Source organism: Ascaphus truei, chromosome 2 (assembly GCF_040206685.1).
Source record: "Ascaphus truei isolate aAscTru1 chromosome 2, aAscTru1.hap1, whole genome shotgun sequence".
NCBI lineage: Eukaryota > Metazoa > Chordata > Amphibia > Anura > Ascaphidae > Ascaphus > Ascaphus truei.
In genome coordinates, this window is record NC_134484.1 from 142,132,235 (window position 1) to 142,150,432 (window position 18,198).

At 41.3% G+C, this 18,198-nt stretch overlaps 1 protein-coding gene across 14 annotated transcripts in view; it reads left to right on the forward strand.

Annotated features, from left to right (window-relative positions):
* The window catches only part of PTPRM (protein tyrosine phosphatase receptor type M), a 791,475-nt gene that overhangs the window by 164,613 nt on the left and 608,664 nt on the right, over positions 1–18,198 (forward strand). For all 14 annotated transcript variants that reach the window (XM_075585347.1, XM_075585335.1, XM_075585339.1 and 11 more), the window contains exon 2: positions 15,089–15,211. In XM_075585347.1, the coding sequence (XP_075441462.1) occupies positions 15,089–15,211 (123 nt within the window). The remainder of the gene's footprint in view (positions 1–15,088; positions 15,212–18,198) is intronic.

Below are 18,198 nucleotides of genomic sequence, written 5' to 3' on the forward strand. Positions count from 1 at the left end.
GTATATTGATTCTTGTGAATGTGATATTAAATATTTTTGAGGGTGATTAGATAATAAAAAAGATATCACCACAGAAATGTTTTTGCTACCGTGGAATGTACTTTCCAGGCTGCTTAGCTGTATTTCTATAAAATGCTTTACAAACAAGATTTGGTGGGAATGCAGTGCTGTGGAGTGAACACTGCAATGTTATCTGGTAGTTTGGGTATCTAATCCCAAACCGGTTATACGAGATCTGTCTTTTAAAATTAGATGGACAATTAAAAAAAACTTAAAAAAACTGCCCTTACTTTAATTTATGGGATATTCCATAACTATCACTGAAGACTGTCCCCATTTAGAATAATATTGCTCATGATAGTAAAAACAGTATGAAATTTTATAAGGTTTTAGTAACCTAAAAAAAAATGTGAATATACATAAAACAGACTCAATTCATACCCGAAATGGCACAATGGCAAGTAGCAGAAAATTTGTGTTCTGTATATTTGCCGTATTGCCAACCTTACTCCATGTCCCCATGAAGATCAGTTGTACATTGTAATGCAGGTCTGTAGCAGACCAGAATGCAATCAGGTGAAGTTTCACAATAACACTCGTGCCAGAGCTTGTACTCTCATGGTTACAGTATATATAATGTAACTGAGATGTGTTCTAAAACAGATGGGAAACAATTTAATATTGAAGATATCCTTAATAGATCTTGAGACCAGAATGACACACAATATAAAGTTATTTTTGAACCCTCGTAAGTGAAACTTTTCCTCACTAAAAGTTCATATGATGTGCCTTCAAAATCAAGCCAAAGACCGATTGGATTATTGTGTCATACACTTGGTCATATATGCTATATTGTTTGCATTATTGCATTGTATATGAATCACATTGTTTTAGGGATAGGCTCAGTAATTTCCCAGACACCGAGGAAATGTCTATTTGAATTCCTGCCACCCACCCAAGTTTCTTGCACTCCAGTTTCATATTTATTGATTGATAGAAATAGAAGTTCAATAAAAGTTTTTAGATGTGAGTGCAGGGCTGCATGTGCAGGAGGAGTTCTAGAATTGCCGACACTCTATATGCATGTCACTGTAAATTAATATTATGGTGTATTTTTACTGAGCTTTTTGTTTTAAAGCTTGATTATGACCTCAGCTTTGTGCGAGTGTACAGTACCTTAATTGCTGAGCTATATATTCCCGGGTGCTTCAGGGTTTAAGCAACCAGGAATGCACTGAAACGAACATAAATTAATTGTTTTCACAGTACGTGCATCAGTTCCAGTCTGACTGTATACACATTATGCAAAAACATTTGAATAAAAATAAAAAAAAGAATGACCACTTTTTAAAAAAAAAGAAACTCAAGTATTACAACTATTTTTTTTTTATTTGTAATACTATATAGTCTGAGTCGCTCATTAAACCACACTGTGTCTAATAGAATGGGTGATTGTTTTGAAGCATCTGCAGTGCTCATCAAGCAAATGGAAAAGATTAGCCATTAAATCAAGCTTCAAACTTTTTATTTTCTCACAATCAATGCAAAAGCAATGCACTTGGATTTCTAATGTTATTGAGATTGGCTTTTTTAAATCCTTCCTGGAGTTCAAAGCCTGGAACATAGAGAGCGTACAAGCAATTCACAGCGGAGTTTCCTCTTAGTAAGGTCTTGTGATAAATAAGTGAAATTGGGTCTGACTGAAATGGCTCAGCAGTCCCACATGGACTTAGCAGGAAGATTTCAGGTTCAAAAAGACAGTAGTTAGGGGAGGTATCAGACGCGGGTTTTAAATTACCTGAGATTGCTTTGTGCTTTTTGTCTTTTGGGACGTATGAAGACAAGATGCTCATTAAAAATGAGAAGTCGCCAGATATGATGATTGAGCATCCTACAGTAGTACACTTGTGTTTTTATTTTTAGCTTGAGGAGTTAAATGCTAAAGATATCTAAGACAAAGCTATATAGCCTTTCTCAAACAACTTAAAGCAAAAATAAGAACATGAAGGGACAATGAGCTCCTTTAGGGTCACGATCCTAGTAGCTACAAGTACAATGTGGGGGTTATTCATTAAACTGTGATAGTGCCAGTCAGGACACTTTTGCACAGAAACTCCCACTTTCACAGTATAATAATGTGTGTGTTAAAGTTTCATTACAGTTCTTCTCAGATATGTGTGCTTTGTTTTAATCTGTCACAGCATGTTACATAATTATGTCACTGAAGATCATTAGTAATGACGTTACTATTCTAGCGAGTTGAGGTCCCTTACTGTTTTTAGTTCAACCATATACATCTGAAGTGAGTTTACTGTATAATCTAACAATACAGTTGTTAACACAAATACAATACTATGTTCTTTCAATAATATTTATGCAATTATTCATAATAGGACCATCTGAGAATTATTTCCCTATGTCAATTATTATGGCTTTTTCTTACCGGGGATGGATTACCATAAGTTATTTCACCCCAGATTCTTCTGAATACATTTAATAACTATTACAAATAGGAGATCAGTAAATGCCTCCCACTTCCGTTTGTACAAGCTCATGGAAGGATTGCTATCCTTAAATGCTGCCTCTGTGCCAGTGTTTTTCAACCAGGGCTCCTAGGAACTGTTGGGTTCCCCAGGCTTCCCCAACGGGTTCCCTGAAATGTTCAGCTAATTTGAAAATGGTACCAAATACACACACACAGAAACAAACACACACACACAAACAAACACACACACTGAAACATACACACATACACAGAAACACACACACAGAAGCAGACACTACGCAGAGACGTACGCACACACACGCAGAGACGCATACACACGCATACACACACACAGAGACGCATACACACAGACGCGCGCACACAGATACACACACACATACAGAGACACACAGAGACACACAGATATATAGAAGTATATGGAGAAGGAGCGGCTCAGTGAGTAAAGACACTGACTGGCACTGAGTTTGGAGCAGGGGAACCTGGTTCAATTCCCGGTGTCGGCTCCTTGTGACCTTGGGCAAGTCACTTTATCTCCCTGTGCCTCAGGCACCAAAAACATAGATTGTAAGCTCCACAGGGCAGGGACCTGTGCCTGCAAAATGTCTCTGTAAAGCGCTACGTAAAACTATCAGCGCTATACAAGAACATGCTATTATTATTATTATTTATTAGAAGTGCAAATAGCTAAAACGGGATGTGTGCCGAGCACGCACGTTATCAGTCAAACTTCTTTGTGTTTTGTCACTGAAATTGTGTTTTTGATTTTTAATTTAAAAAAATCACCATCACAAATACAATTTCTGTGACAAAACAGTGACAAAAGACAAAGAAGTTTCACTTAAAATGGGCGTGCTCGGCACACACACAATTTTTATCTCCAAAAATGGGTAAATGCTTGGAGATCACATCTCCCGTTTTCCTTATCACTGCTTGATGTATCTGAGCCAATGAGTTCACACAAAGTTAAGAGGGGGGCTGTGTCGAAGGGTGGTACAGAAATTAGAAAATAAGGAGAAGGAGGGGTCAACTCAGATCAGTGGTACTGTTTTATATTAGTACATTGGCTTGAAATGGCAAAGATACAGAGGTGCATATTTACAGTTCAGCTGGATACAGGTGAGTTGATATCTGGTACACGCTACTCCAAGGGGTGTAATATTAATTCCTTAACCTCATTCATGAGGGGAAATCTTGTTTGTTGCCCACATCCAGTGTATTTGTATTAAAGATGCAGTTCCACTTGCCAAAATTGACTTGAGTTGCAACAAAGTGAACACACTCAGTCATCTAATAGCTGCTTTATTTCTTTCCAAATGTAATATATGTTAAAAAAAAGTGTTTTGAAAAACTAGCCTGAAACTCAAGTTTCAAGAAGTACAACTACAAATATCACAGAATATATATACAGGCATACCCCGGTTTAAGTACACTCACTTTAAGTACACTCGAGAGTAAGTACATCTCGCTCAATAGGCAAACAGCAGCTCACGCATGCGCTAGTCAGCACGTCCTGAACAGCAATACCGGCTCCCTACCTGTACCGAAGGTGTGTGCAAGCGGGGAGACTATAGAGCCTGTTACAAATGCTTTATTTACATCAGTTATACACGTATATGATGATTGCAGTACAGTACATGCATCGATAAGTGGGAAAAAGGTAGTGCTTCACTTTAAGTACATTTTCGCTTTACATACATGCTCCAGTCCCATTGCTTACGTTAATGTGGGGTATGCCTGTATATATCTTTTGTCAGGGGTGAATGAGGAGCTTGGACCCTATTTACTAAGGTAACTTATGGAATAGAACGGTTTAGTAAATATGAGCCTTTATATATACAGTAAGCCGGGAATGTTGAATCCAATGTGTTATAGTGTCCTGGATTTAATTTTGAGTGGTGAATATAAAATTCACTATGGCAAATCCTTTTTCTAGCAATATATCATAGAAACAAAAAACTGCTGACAAATGTCATAATGTGTACAGTAGTAGGATTGCAACTTTGATTGGCAAGGATAGTTAGCACACACAAGTACTTGTCTGGATATTAATACTTATTGGGAGTTTTTCCCGTGGAATCTTGGAAAGCGCACAACATTTCCCAGTATTGCTTTTAGTGAGAAAAATATTTTAAGCCTCCTGATTGTGTGGCTTAAACACAGTAAATCAGCCAGCCAGTGAAAACAACAGATAACTGGCTTTTTTTTTTAAGCCATTTAGAAAACAAAATGGTTTAAAGTGGTTTAACAAAAGAACAGATTAGCAGTTTAGATAGAAAAAAAAATGTACTACATTAAATGAGGAGGAAAATGTAAATAAATTCTGATGAGCGTACCCTTGCAAAAAGTATTGGTAAGTCTATTTTGAAGGCTTCTGTTTGTATAGGCCTTCCAACCAATTGATCTGTGTGTCAGCTGGTAACATTGGGGAGATTCACAAAAGCATAATAGATATGTCAACATGTTAACTGTCATTTACATGGCTGCTACTGTGTGATCACAGTCATCGCACTTTCAATCATTTCTTTTCTTCACCAAGAAAAACCTAAAAATAAATAAAAAGTGCCCCTCTAGATCTAGAAAGTAGACTATTTAGTTTAAAACAAAGTTGACTAGTCTCTAGTCTCTAAGTACTGTAGGTTGTCTGGCTTTTGCCGGCCTATCGTGTGAACAGCATATACTGCTGCGACACACTTTATTCGAGCAAATACCCAGTATGTACCTGGCAGATACCTGGAATGCGCCGCTCCTCACCTCAGACAAGCCCCGTTGCGTTTGCCTTCCCAGCCTGGGTTCATGCCTGGCTGACGGGCGGCTGATCTGTTAAATGATAATGATTAGGATTTAATGGGCTGCAATGCTTCTCGTGTCTACCAGATGGCATAAATTCATGAATTGTAATGCAGTATATATATATATATACTGTGCAGTATTGCAGCCAGCGGGAATAAAATGCTTCAATCCCTGCCTGGAAAATAACGCAATGCACTCGGGCAGAAAACAGTCACAAACCTCAATACACCCGAGTATACCCGAATTCGTGGGACTAGCCGAGCTCGAATAAAGTGTGTCGCCAGTGTAAAGGGCCAAATGGACATAATGAGTCTTAAACTGAGTTAAACTAAAACCAGAATATATACAGTAAGCTGTGAATTAAATCAGATACATTCACTGAAATAAGAAGGTTGAGAACAAATTACCCTTTGTTAAGTGGAATAAGTTTAAGTGGAATAAGTTTGAACGCTTATAGCAGTATCAAGAATGAGAACACATACTGCTACCTTAGAGCAATTTCAGAAATTAAAATGAGCCCTTGAACGTTTTGCAGTACATTGGTTCCCCTTGAGACCTGCCAAGATTTGTGAAAGTTGAATTTTCAAATAATTATTCCTCTTTTGTGTTTCATATAAACTTCTCTTCCCTTTCAGAACACTGTAGTTATCTAAAAATGGTGTCTTGATGGACAATGAAGTTGTTCTATGAATGAGTGCTCCCAGATGGAAATAGGATTTTCAATAGGATTTTGAACATGTTTTCTGTGTTTGCATGTACACTGCTCTCTATAAAAATGAATGTTAGACCAAACTGTGAACTTAAAGGGGCAGTTCCCCCTACTCAATTGCCTTTTTTAACTCCCCTCAAACTTTTATGACCCCCCACCCCCATAAAAAAAGTAGATTTTGGGACAAACACAAGAAATCAAACTACAGTACTTCTACACAATGTGTATAGCAGTGCTGCAGCGTATTGCTCCATGTTCTCCCCTGTGCCCCAGGGAATGCTCACCGGTTTGCTTCCTCAACCGTGCCATGCCCCGGTGTTCAACCGGTGCACTGCAGAGTGCCAACCACACAGATCCGCGTCTTCTGGCCACATCGGCTCGCTTGTCTGCTGTTGATTCTTGTGCTGTAAACACCAACAGGCAACACCTTAAATGCTAATAAATGTGGCATCCTATCTGTACCTGAATGTCCATCACCAGGAAATTACATCAATTAAATAGTCCTCCTCTCCCATCTGTACTACTAGCCCATATATTTGTTGTAGCCGAAGAACCATCAACACTTCGTACTGGTTATCATTTTGGAGCCACCCGTTTCAGCTAAAATATGCATGTGGGAGGGTGGGGGTGGTAAACACTTGACCTAGAAAGCAGGTCTACAAGTGTACATGCGCATTAAAACAAAATGCTACTGTGTGCACACCTGAACAAATAACCACATTCTAAGAATCCCTTACCAACTTTTAGCTGCGGTTTAAAATAAAAGGCCCTACCCTCTCTCGTCTAGCAGTAAACCAATTAAATCTAGGGCCTGCCTGGTCACACGATCTTCCTCACAGAACTTGGGCTGTCAGTGCAACAAAAGAGTGCCCATGATGCATTTAGGGAACCCAGAGCCAATCTTCAGCAATTTATTACAGGATAATGGAGCGATCAGCAACTTAGCTAATCGCTTGTCAGTGTGTAGATTGTATTGATGCACATATTGAATGGGGGGGGGGGGGGGAAGTTGTTGTTTTTTTTTAAACGACATACTATTAAGCGACGAACTGCAACTTTGAATAGTCTTTCAATCAATTAATGGGCATATTTCCTATATATATATATATATATATATATATATATATATATATATATATATATATATATATATATATATCTTGGAGTATGGAAGCAACCTCAAAGAAAGAATAACTTCTGTAATACTAACATTTGTGTAATCTAAGTGACAACTATGAGTAAATTACTAAATGTCAAAGGTGCACATACGTAGTTAGTATAATCGTGTGTGAACTACAATAATTGAAAAATCAGTCTGATAGGAAGCACTTGGATAACTCTTCATATGCACTAATGACACTCAACCTGTGGCTCAAAAACGACATATAGTAGGGCTCTTCAGGCTTGTCAGCGTATCTCTTGTAATCCAGAGCACATTTATTAAAATAGCAACGAATACAATAGCGTGATGGAAATGTTAAGTGTGAAGAGCGCTATCAAATCTTGAAGTCATTGGGAAACACGGTAGACTAGATAATTGGAATTTGCTTTCTTTATCCTATGTGAAATGACTGCAGTTAATTCTTAACCACAAACCCACTCCGGGTACAGCTCATTTCTGTACAAAGAGGATTAAAAGATTCCCCTCACTAACCTCTGTGACCTTTTGTAGCCTATTTCTATAGCAAAGTGGTGTATTTACTGTTATTATATCATATATTATAGGCTAAAGTAGTAAAATTCCGGGCATTATTGAAATCCCTGCTCTCTGATTGGTTAAAATGTCTGGAATTTTTGCTACTTGCAATGTGTTGATTTCCGATGTGTTTATTTCCAACACATCAGCTTTCAGAACAGCTCTGAGACAAGGCAGGGGATTGGTCAGAAGGCAGGAACAGCTCTAAGACAGGGCAGAGGATTGGTCATGAAGTATCAGCCACGGGTTGACCGCTCCCCCTCCCTCCGTGAACAGAGCTGACTGAGCAGATTCAGTTGAATTAGGCCTGGGACATAGTGAGTTGAAGCTCGCGGAGGCGGGCTGAGCCGCGCTGAGCAGATGCACAAAGCCCCTGCATCTGTCATCAGCGCGGCTATAGTTTTTCCCTCCGCACGCGCGCTGATGCGTGCGGAGGCTGAGAAACTTTGCAGAGACAGGCAGGTTTCAAATTTGCCGCTCGGGGAAGCGATGTGAGCGGTCACGTGACCGCTTACATCCAATGGGAGCGAGGGACTAGCCTCGTCTCTTGCTCCGCCTCCTGGCACGCCTCCGCTCCGCCTCTGCCCCCTGAGCGCGCTCAATGCCTCGCCTGCAATGACAGGAAAAAGCCCCATTTTGGAGCAGGCGAGGCAGAGCAGGAGCGCGGCTCAGCGCTCTTTGCTCCTCTATGTCCCAGGCCTTAGAGAGGGAGGGAGAGGGACTGCAAAGTAAGTAAGTGGCTGTCTGCAGTTTGTTTGTGGCTACAGTTTCTGTCTGTCTAGTGTGTGTGTGTGTAAGTAGCAGTGTTTATGGGTGTAGAAGTGTTTATGGGTGTAGCAGCAGTATGTGTGTGTGTGTGTGGGGGGGGGTGCTGTTGTGTTGTATGTGTTTTGAGCTGGTGTGTGTGTGTGTGTGTGTGTAAAGCTCCAGTGTGTGTGTGTGTCAGTGTCAGCAGCAGTGTGTGGGTGTGTGTTGTGTTGTATGTGTGTGCAGCAGCAGCAGCAGCAGCATAGTTTGTGTGTAGCAGCAGTTTGTGTGTGTGTGTGTGTGTGTGTAGAGGTATTGTGTGTGTATGTGTGTGTGTGTAGAGCTGAAGTGTGTGTGTGTGCTGTGCGGTTGTGTTGTATGTGTGTGTAGCAGCAGTTTGTGTGTGTGTGTGTGTGTGTGTACACAGAAGGGGGCGGCAGTGTGTGGGTGTGTGTTGTGTTGTATGTGTGTGCAGCAGCAGCAGCAGCAGCAGCATAGTTTGTGTGTAGCAGCAGTTTGTGTGTGTGTGTGTGTGTGTAGAGGTATTGTGTGTGTATGTGTGTGTGTGTAGAGCTGCAGTGTGTGTGTGCTGTGCGGTTGTGTTGTATGTGTGTGTAGCAGCAGTTTGTGTGTGTGTGTGTGTACACAGAAGGGGGCGGCAGTGTGTGGATATTGATAGCCGCAATGTAAGCGTATATAGAGGTATTTACCATTTTATTTTAATAAAATCTATATAACTATACAAAAGTGTCTATTATTTATGAAAAAGTCTACATTTAGCCTATAATAGTAATAATCCCTGAACAACAGGGCATTACTGGCCAATAATGCCCTGGCTGGGTTAAAGTCCCTCGGCTTCGCCTCGGGCCTTCAACTCTTCCAGCCAGGGCATTATTGGCCAGTAATGCCCTGTTGTTCGGGGATTATTTCTTCATTATACTGTATAATTTATGAGATAATAGGGAGAACTGTTGTAGTTTAAACGCTTTTATATATTTCTTTTTTTAAGTAGAAGACCCTGCTTCCTGATTCTATGCAGTTTTTCTGTGACCTTATTTCCTGAGAAACTTTATATTCCAGTGCCTTAGGAAATTATTGACTGTAGAAATGTTTTCCCCTGCTACAGTATGTCTGAGAGTTGTATTTTAAGCAGCATCATAGGATAAACAAAAATACTGCTACAGGTTTGTTTCCCCCCTTTCTTTTTAAATAAATAAATTTGATCAATTTTACTCATGCCTGACAAAGTCAAAAACCTCTGGGAAGGTCGGTGTGAAAGCAAAGACACCTAGTATCTGCAGAATTGGAAGGTTGACTGATGAATTTTGTCATGGCTTCTTGATTGCACAAATGTAATAACGTATATCTCCCAGAAAAATCACAGTTCAAAGATACACAACCTGCGACAAATCTGAAAGACAGGGGCAGATTCATTGAATGCTGTTACAGGTAACGCACACTCAATCCAGCGTTCCTGCCATTAAGTTGAATGGACTTGCCATTGGATCGAGTGTACTAACCTGTACCTGTGCTTGTGCCCTTAAAGGAGCACCTTTGGCAACACCTTGTTGTTGGTTTTTGTTGTTATATAGGATTGAAGCAGAGGGTCTCGAGCTGAACCGCGTTCATTTCTGCTCCGGGGACACAGAAAATGAGAGATATTTGTGAAGTATATACAGATGAGTATGTAGCCAGGTCCCCCAGGTTCACCCTTATCTCCGCCGCAATGGGAGAGTAAGGGAAGGTTGCAGAGCGTGCAGGGAGTGCTCCGGTGCACCGGAGGCTTCGCGGCGGCCCGAGCGTTCAGGGCGCCGCCATTTTGGTACTTGCGCATGCGCAGCGTGTCTTGGAAGCGATGGCGTCAGCAGAGAGTGGCTGCGGTAGCGCGCGAAGCACGGACCAACCAGAGGGGGCATAGCATCGGAGACTACAAGTCCCATGAGCCTCAGTCAGACCAGGTGATGCCAGGGAGACAGGAGCTCAGCAGGAAGAGGTTAGGAGGTTGTGCAGGGGAGCACGCTGGTCAGAGAAGATCGGGAGGGGGACGAGGAAGGAGCTCAGTGTGAAGAGAGGCAAGTTGCCTCTAGACAAGGCCCGCATACCCCCAGGCCCAGATAGGCCCTGAGTCACAGTCAGTCAGAGTTAATGTAGGGACAGGCCCTAGAATAGGAACCTGTCACGTTAGTGAGTGAAGCTGCTAAAGACACAGAGACTGTCACAGCACCATCCCAGAGGTTTGGGACCAGACCTCTTGAGGCATATCATCAGCCATTCGGGTGGGATCGCCCCGGAAGGTATCACAGGCAGCTCCGTGTCGTCGGATCCTTTGTGAAGTCTGTTTGCGGGCCCGAGCACAGGAGCGCTCGGCAGGTAACATTCATAAAGTGCACCAACTATTACATTGCTTATATTAGTGACTGCGCAGTCACACACCTACACACTTATCTTTGGGGTTCGTGTTACGTGTGTTGGACACGGGGTGGGAGCACGGTGGAAGGTCGCGTCCTGCGAGACGCGTTAACTAATGTGTTTCCTTAGGGAGTAATGCTGATAGGTTATGATACATATGTGCAGTGTTTGACAAACCTATACATTTGCACGCCCCGGGCGAGTGGATTTAACATCGTGGCGAGCTCCTATTGGCCCAACCAGCACACGTGTGGTACTAGGTGGCGAGTAGATTTTTTTGTTCGGCAAGTATATTTTTTGGTGATTTGTCGACCACTGCATATATGCATGGTTATGGTTACCGATAGTAAAGCTACTGTTTCTTTTACATGCTGTGTGAGTAATATTGTGTTATTGTCCTGCGAGGCACAACTCCTGCTCTGCTGGGAGCCGTCACAGGTGGAGGCGCTGCATCTGATAAAATATAATCCATACATATACATTGCCCCAGGCTCTCCGTGGCAGAGGCTTAGGCCCTGCGAGCCAACAGGTTATACAACATTGGTAGTTACACTGTATTCAGTAGGAAACAGGGCTACAAGTATATGGACATTGGCAGATGAAATAAATACTATATTTTAAACTACAAGCTGAATTAAATTAATATATTCCTTTGGTGTTACCATACGTCATCTCAATATCTCTTAGGAGGTCAATGAAATGAAATAGAATTGACGTTTTCTTTGCAATGAGAAAACATAAGGAAGCTGAGATTGCTAAATTAATTATGGCTCTGTGGCTTTAGCACCATTCAGAGTTGTGACAGCCTGCTTGCCTTTTTATGATATTGATAATATTATAAGCTCTGCTCAATAAGGAAATATATGTCAGGTATTGGTGCTTCAATAATTCACTTTAACTTTTTTAACGGTTTATTGTAATAATTTTCAAATAGGTTTCCGGGAAAAGGGGGCAGGATACTTAGGCCTCGGCCATGGTGCGCGCTTATGCGCTGACCCGTGCTGAGGCGCGCTGCTGCTCTGCAGTGAGCCCCTGCAGCTGCAATGAGAGCGGCTTTAGCAGGGGCTCGCGCACGCTTCCGCAAGCGTGCGGAAGCGTAAGTCTTAGAATTTTTTTTAATTCAAGCGCTCAAGGGAGCGCAGGGCGCGGTCACGTGAGCGGTTCGCCCAATGAGAGCGAACCAGCTCCGTGACGTCACTGGCCCACCCCCCGACACGCCCCCGGACGGCGCGTTAACCAAGGCCAGGGAAAGCACCCGCTTTCCCTCAGCCTCAGCGCGCCTCCGCACGGGCTGAGTCACCATGGACTCAGCCAAACATTTCAATACATTTCAGACTGTCATAAGTGTTCACATTAGCTATAAATACGTAGTCTTGCACAATACAACTTTTTCGTCATTGGGTAAACACTTAATCAATCATATGTTTTAATAATGATCTTCATTAAAAAAAAAAAAAAGCGTTCATTCCGTATGAGAGATGGCAATTATGCAGGCAAGAACCCAGATAAAGGGGCACTTGGTTTGACCATGGCAAATTCCCCAGGATAACAACAGCTATTTTACACTTTATGTGAAGAAAAAAATAAAAAATATGTTGGGCAAATTGTCCACGTTTCTGGCGGTTCTACAGTGGATCATCTCATGAGCAATACTGATTGATCAAAATGTTATATTTTTGAAGGATGGATGTTCATTTACAATAATAGTTATTTGGTAACCCTGTGTAAGGCTGCGACCACGCGAACGCTGAGCGTGCTGACCGCGCGGTGCTTGCCGAGTTTAGTTTCGGCAATTTAAATTGTCCCGTCGCCGCTCACGCGGTGCGCACGCACGCTCACCCACGCTTGGCGCTTAAGTAAACAAAAAAAAGAGACTTTGAAGCATGCTCAACTTGCCCGCAACACCCCCCCCCCCCTCCCCGGCGCGCGCTTGCGAAATAGCCAGGACACCCGGCGCTCATGCTTGGAGAGCTGGTGACGTCACCTCTCTCAAGCATGAGCGCGGTCAGCGCTAGCGGGGCTGCAGCCTAACAGTACTTTAATCAAAAAATGTTGTCTTTCCTTATCAGCTTAAAATGAAATGGCCAGTCAGGTTATTTAACAGGCAGATGAATGTTAGAACTCATGATAAATATATTAGCAGGGATCCCTGCTCTGATTCCCATAGTTTCCAGGGCAAAGACAGAATCGTGTGTTTTTTCTCATGACATTTTCAATAATTTGACTCCAACATAAATTACCGTATGAACATGATTAGGTTAACTTGAAATACATCTCAGTAAGATAACCATTTAACCAAGCTCACCATTCTGTCATTTATTCTCTTGTACTGTAGAACAGTCACGGTACATTTCCTGCTATGTGCTGCTGCAGTATCTTTAAGGCAGCAGACCTCCATGCTCGCTGCTTTCCTAGTAAATTCTGAAGTATTTCAGACTGGCTTTATAAAACTAAACTCCCACAGTCCAACACAATGGGCTTACACGAGTAATGTACAGTATATGACTGCATACAGGCCTTAAATGTACTGTAGCAGCAATTATATAGATGTCTTCACTCTTGAAGACTGGTCTTCACCTACCAAAATGACCCCTTTGTCCCGTTTTCTTTGTCACTAGCTGGAACAGCTGTAATTGTGCAGGTTGTGCTGTTCTAAACTCCATCTCAGATCGCACAGGATTTAGAATAGCAACAACAAGTAACAAGTACCCTTTACAATGTACTTAAAACTGTTTTTTTTTTTTTTTTAAGGCTTTTGCCTTGGATATTTGTAGCCGATACCTGCAGTGTTAAAGCTGCAGTTCAAAAAATATATATATTCTCCCCCCCCCCCCATTCAATTAGTGCATCAATACAATCTACACACTGACAAGTGATTAGCTATGTTGCCGATCGATAAGTTTTCCTGTGATCTGATCGATCGGCGAAGATTCGGCTTGTGGGTTCACTAAATGACTGTCAGTGCAGCAGAAGAGGACCAAAGATGCAAAGTTCTGTGGGGAAGATCCTGTGGTCACTAGATACAATTGTTGCACTGCTAGAGAGAGGGCATATTGTAAATGGTTGCTATAGAAACAAAAAATGCTCGTTACATTATAATACATTAAACGTTTTTTAATTTTTTTTTTTAAATGCTACAAGTATTTTCTCATAGTACAGAGCAGATTTATTTAAAAGAAACACACATGTACGATATTGCTTGAACTGCAGCTTTAAATGCCGTTATTTCCAGAAGTGACACTAGACGCCCGGGAACTTCTTGTGAAATCAACATAACTCTCGCCTGCTTTTCTCACTAAAACAGTGTCAAATAAAGAACAATACAGGCATACCCCGCATTAACGTACGCAATGGGACCGGAGCATATATGTAAAGCGAAAATGTACTTAAAGTGAAGCACTCCCTTTTCCCCACGTATCGATGCATGTATTGTACTGCAATCGTCATATACGTGCATAACTGATGTAAATAACGCATATGTAACAGGCTCTATAGTCTCCCCGCTTGCGCACAGCTTTGGTACAGGTAGGGAGCCGGTATTGCTGTTCAGGACGTGATGACAGGCGCATGCGTGAGCGGGCGTTTGCCTATTGGGCGATATGTACTTACTCGCGAGTGTACTTAAAGTGAGTGTACTTAAAGCGGGGTATGCCTGTACTTATTGACCATTTTGCTGATCATATACCTGTTTAATTTGAAATTTGCAAAACTGGGCAAACAATGATATAAATGCTATGCTACTGTCAAGGAGAAATATTGCGTTTAATGGTGTATTATTTTAATGGAATACTGTCCAAAGTTATAAGATATACTAATGCCCAGACATGTTAATCCTAATGGTATCCTAATGGTATGCTTCGAAAAAACAACCAGAAAACAACAATTATCTCTTCAAATACAGTTATTGGAAGCTACAGAAAAACATATCACTTTGGTTCAGTAATATAGAAATAAAAGAAATTTTTTAATGCTGCATTCAAAAACGCAATTTTTTTCTATTTCTTGTTAAAACCTCCTCATTATTATGATGTTGAGACGCAATTCCATTGATCTGAACATCCGTTAGTAAAAGTGAAGGCCATTTTCTCATTAGGTTTAAGGTTGAGAGGGTCTTTGCAGAGTATGAGTAAAAGACATGGTAGAGCATGTGTGTTATTGCATATCTCACATACCCTGATGAATTGTAAGGTTTAATATCTAATTGTTTGTTTCCCCTTTTTCCTATTCTTAGGTAGCTGTTCGTTTGATGAACCATTCCAGTCATGTGGTTATAGTCAATCTGAGCACAATGATCTTAGCTGGGAGCAGGTGAACACACTGCTGAAGCCTTCTTCTGATCCATGGATGCCGTCAGGTTTGTGACTTTGCAGATAACTTCAATGTTTGTTTGTTTTTTAAATAGGGATTGTTCTTAGCAGGAATTTGATGATATTGGTTCAAACGCACCCGGAACCACAGTTCAGTGACCGAACAGATATATTTATTGCACTGTGTTATTGAATACATTTCTTTACAAGTCTCCCTCATACTACAATAGTTAATTGGATATTTGTTTGTCATGTTTTCCCCCATTCATTAGCCAGAAGGGGAGCCGTTTTATGTACTTGGATAAGGGTGGGTTATCAACGTTTGCCATTGATTGTGAGCCCTTCAGCATTAAATGACTTTATGGATGATCCTATATTAAATATCCCTTGCTTATTTCTTCTGTAAAGCATTCATAATTTGCATGGAATATGGGTGCGTTAGCCCCGTATTGTACTTCTGCGAGATATTTATGGAAGCACTCCTAAGAATGGATAAAATAACCTCAATGTCATATCTTGTTAGGCGAGTAGAAATGAGTGTTTGGACATCAGTAATATGTGGTCTGCTTTAAAATGCAAGTTAATTAAAAATGCACTTTAATGTGCCTTTGCAAAACAGGGGATTTTATTAAATAGATGAGTAATTTCTGTCTAAGAGCAATCTCTGCCTAAAGTAAATGTCAGTGCACACCCTTTGGCATGGGCATGTGTCACGCAAATGTATGTGCCACTTCATCAATCTGTCTGAACGACTCCACTGCGTCTCGGAAGGGACGTGCATTACTTGAGAAAGGGAGCTTCAGGAGCCATGAAAACATTTTGTGGGGGAGTTTTAATAGATTTCTGAGTTTTAATAGTGTTATATTATTGTGTACTGTGCACATAAAGGGAAAGAACGTGAGGTTAGAAATAGCACATTTTCACAAACGTAGAACTTGCACATACAATGGCGTTAACGTTGTGGTATTCCAGCAAACTCCCTTGGAAGTCACTGATGGATAATGTGCTACGCATGTGCTTTTACACGCATGTAAACAGGATATGTTTTCATTTTGCATGTAAACAGGATATGTTTTCATTTTGCATAGGTTTAGCGCCATATGTGATCTTTAACACGGTACATTGTTTTTAGTGGCTCTAACAAACTAGAGCTGGTTTGTCCCCAAGTTAAAATGCTGTTTACATTCTTGGTGCAGTTAATGTACAAGTACCATACAGAAGACAAGAATGCCTAAAGCCCTCTATATATGTATGGTATCATTTAGAGAAAGAAAGAAAATAGAGGTTTTAGCAGTAAATTGGAAATAAGAGGCTTGTGGAGTCAATGTGCCGACGATATGGCTATTAGAATTTCTGAGTCATTCACCAGAGTTTACCAACTTTCATTATGTGTTATGTGGCCACAATCCCGCTTTAACTGACATTGCTTTGAATTTCAGTTAACAATGAATTTCCTGTGATGATCCATATCAGAGGTTAGTGGATCTCCCCCAGTGAGTGAGAATTTGCCACACTTTGGTCGGGATTAATCAATCCGCAATGCGTTAACTGCCATTCACGTCAGTACCCTGCTCCGCAGCTTGATGAACCCAACCAGACCGTGTTTGTTCCTGGGATAGGGAGTCCGATATGTTACACATAACCAGGACACAAACTCAGGCCACATATGGGGGTAAACCATGTGGTGTGCGTGGGAAAAATATACATGGCACTTTCCCTCTACACTAACAAAAGCACAAAAAGGCTGCTGTGTCCATATATTAGTAGAAGAGATAGATGGCGGTGCACAGCCGAAAAAAATCACAGAGGGTTGTTGGTAAGTAAGCAATTCAAAAATGTATTGTCACATAAAGCAGGATTTAAAAAAAACGTTCGCGCCCAATGGAGCTATATCAACGATATCGGGTGCGAAACGCCACTAAATTAACTAATTCGGTGCAGGAGCCTTGAAATGGAGTGTTTGTTTTCTAAATCCTGCCTTATGTGCCAATACATTTTTGAATTGCTTACTTACCAACCCTGGGTGATTTTTTTCCGGCTGCGCACCGCCATCTTTCTCTTCTACTTGTATACCGGACATCGGCAGGAGCTCGCCGACCGTGGCTTCACTCTGCAAGAGATCCCGTAAGTCTTTTACATTGTGACTTTTCAGCTATCCTTCAATTCAATAGAGACCTGTTTTTCCTGACATCACTGTGACGAAGAGGTCTTGATCACACTAGGTCTTGTATTTACGGACTGAAACCTGTGTTTATACCAGTCATAGTACACATTTCCATCTAAAGACATTATATGGACCTTCAAATATCCAGAATCTACCTGCAGGGACATATGTTTTACTCTCTACACGTGAGCCGACATTCAATTGTTATAAAAGTATGTGTTTGGCAACACTCATATACTTCTGTACATTGCTATGCATGAGGTTTTTTTTCATGTCATGTAATGCTGTCCATATCCTGGAACCTCTCTCTATGTTTGTTTTTCTCTGTTCTGAGGGAGCTATTGCTTCTCAGTGTAACTGCAACAATTGTTGCTTTCTTTAGAGGCTCCCCAGTCTTTAGTCATGTTAACCCCCTTTGTTTAAGCCTCAAATAGTTTGACTCTCCTCCCCCCCAGCCCCCTCCTCCCGCCCCCCCCCCCCCCCCCTGCTATCCCCTTTTAGTGGTTTTGCCCTGACTGTATTTCCTGCTTGGACAGACAAGCATGCTTCCCTTTCATTTGTTATCCCAGAACAAGGCAATATTTTTCTACCTTCCTCTCATAAGTGCCACCCCCAGTTATTCTATGTTCCTGTATACCCCTTCCAATAAAGTTGCAGAAAATAGAAGGACTCTGTGTGCATTTAAAGGGGACGAGTTAAACTGCCTGATCCTACTCAGTACCTACATTGAGCCTGGGCCAGAACACAGTTTGTTTGGGACATTCTCAAACACATTTTTTTTCTGTGTCCATATATTGTATATCTCCTTTATGTACAATATAAACGATACAAACATTGCAAAACTGGAATAAAGTCCCCCTACATATTTAT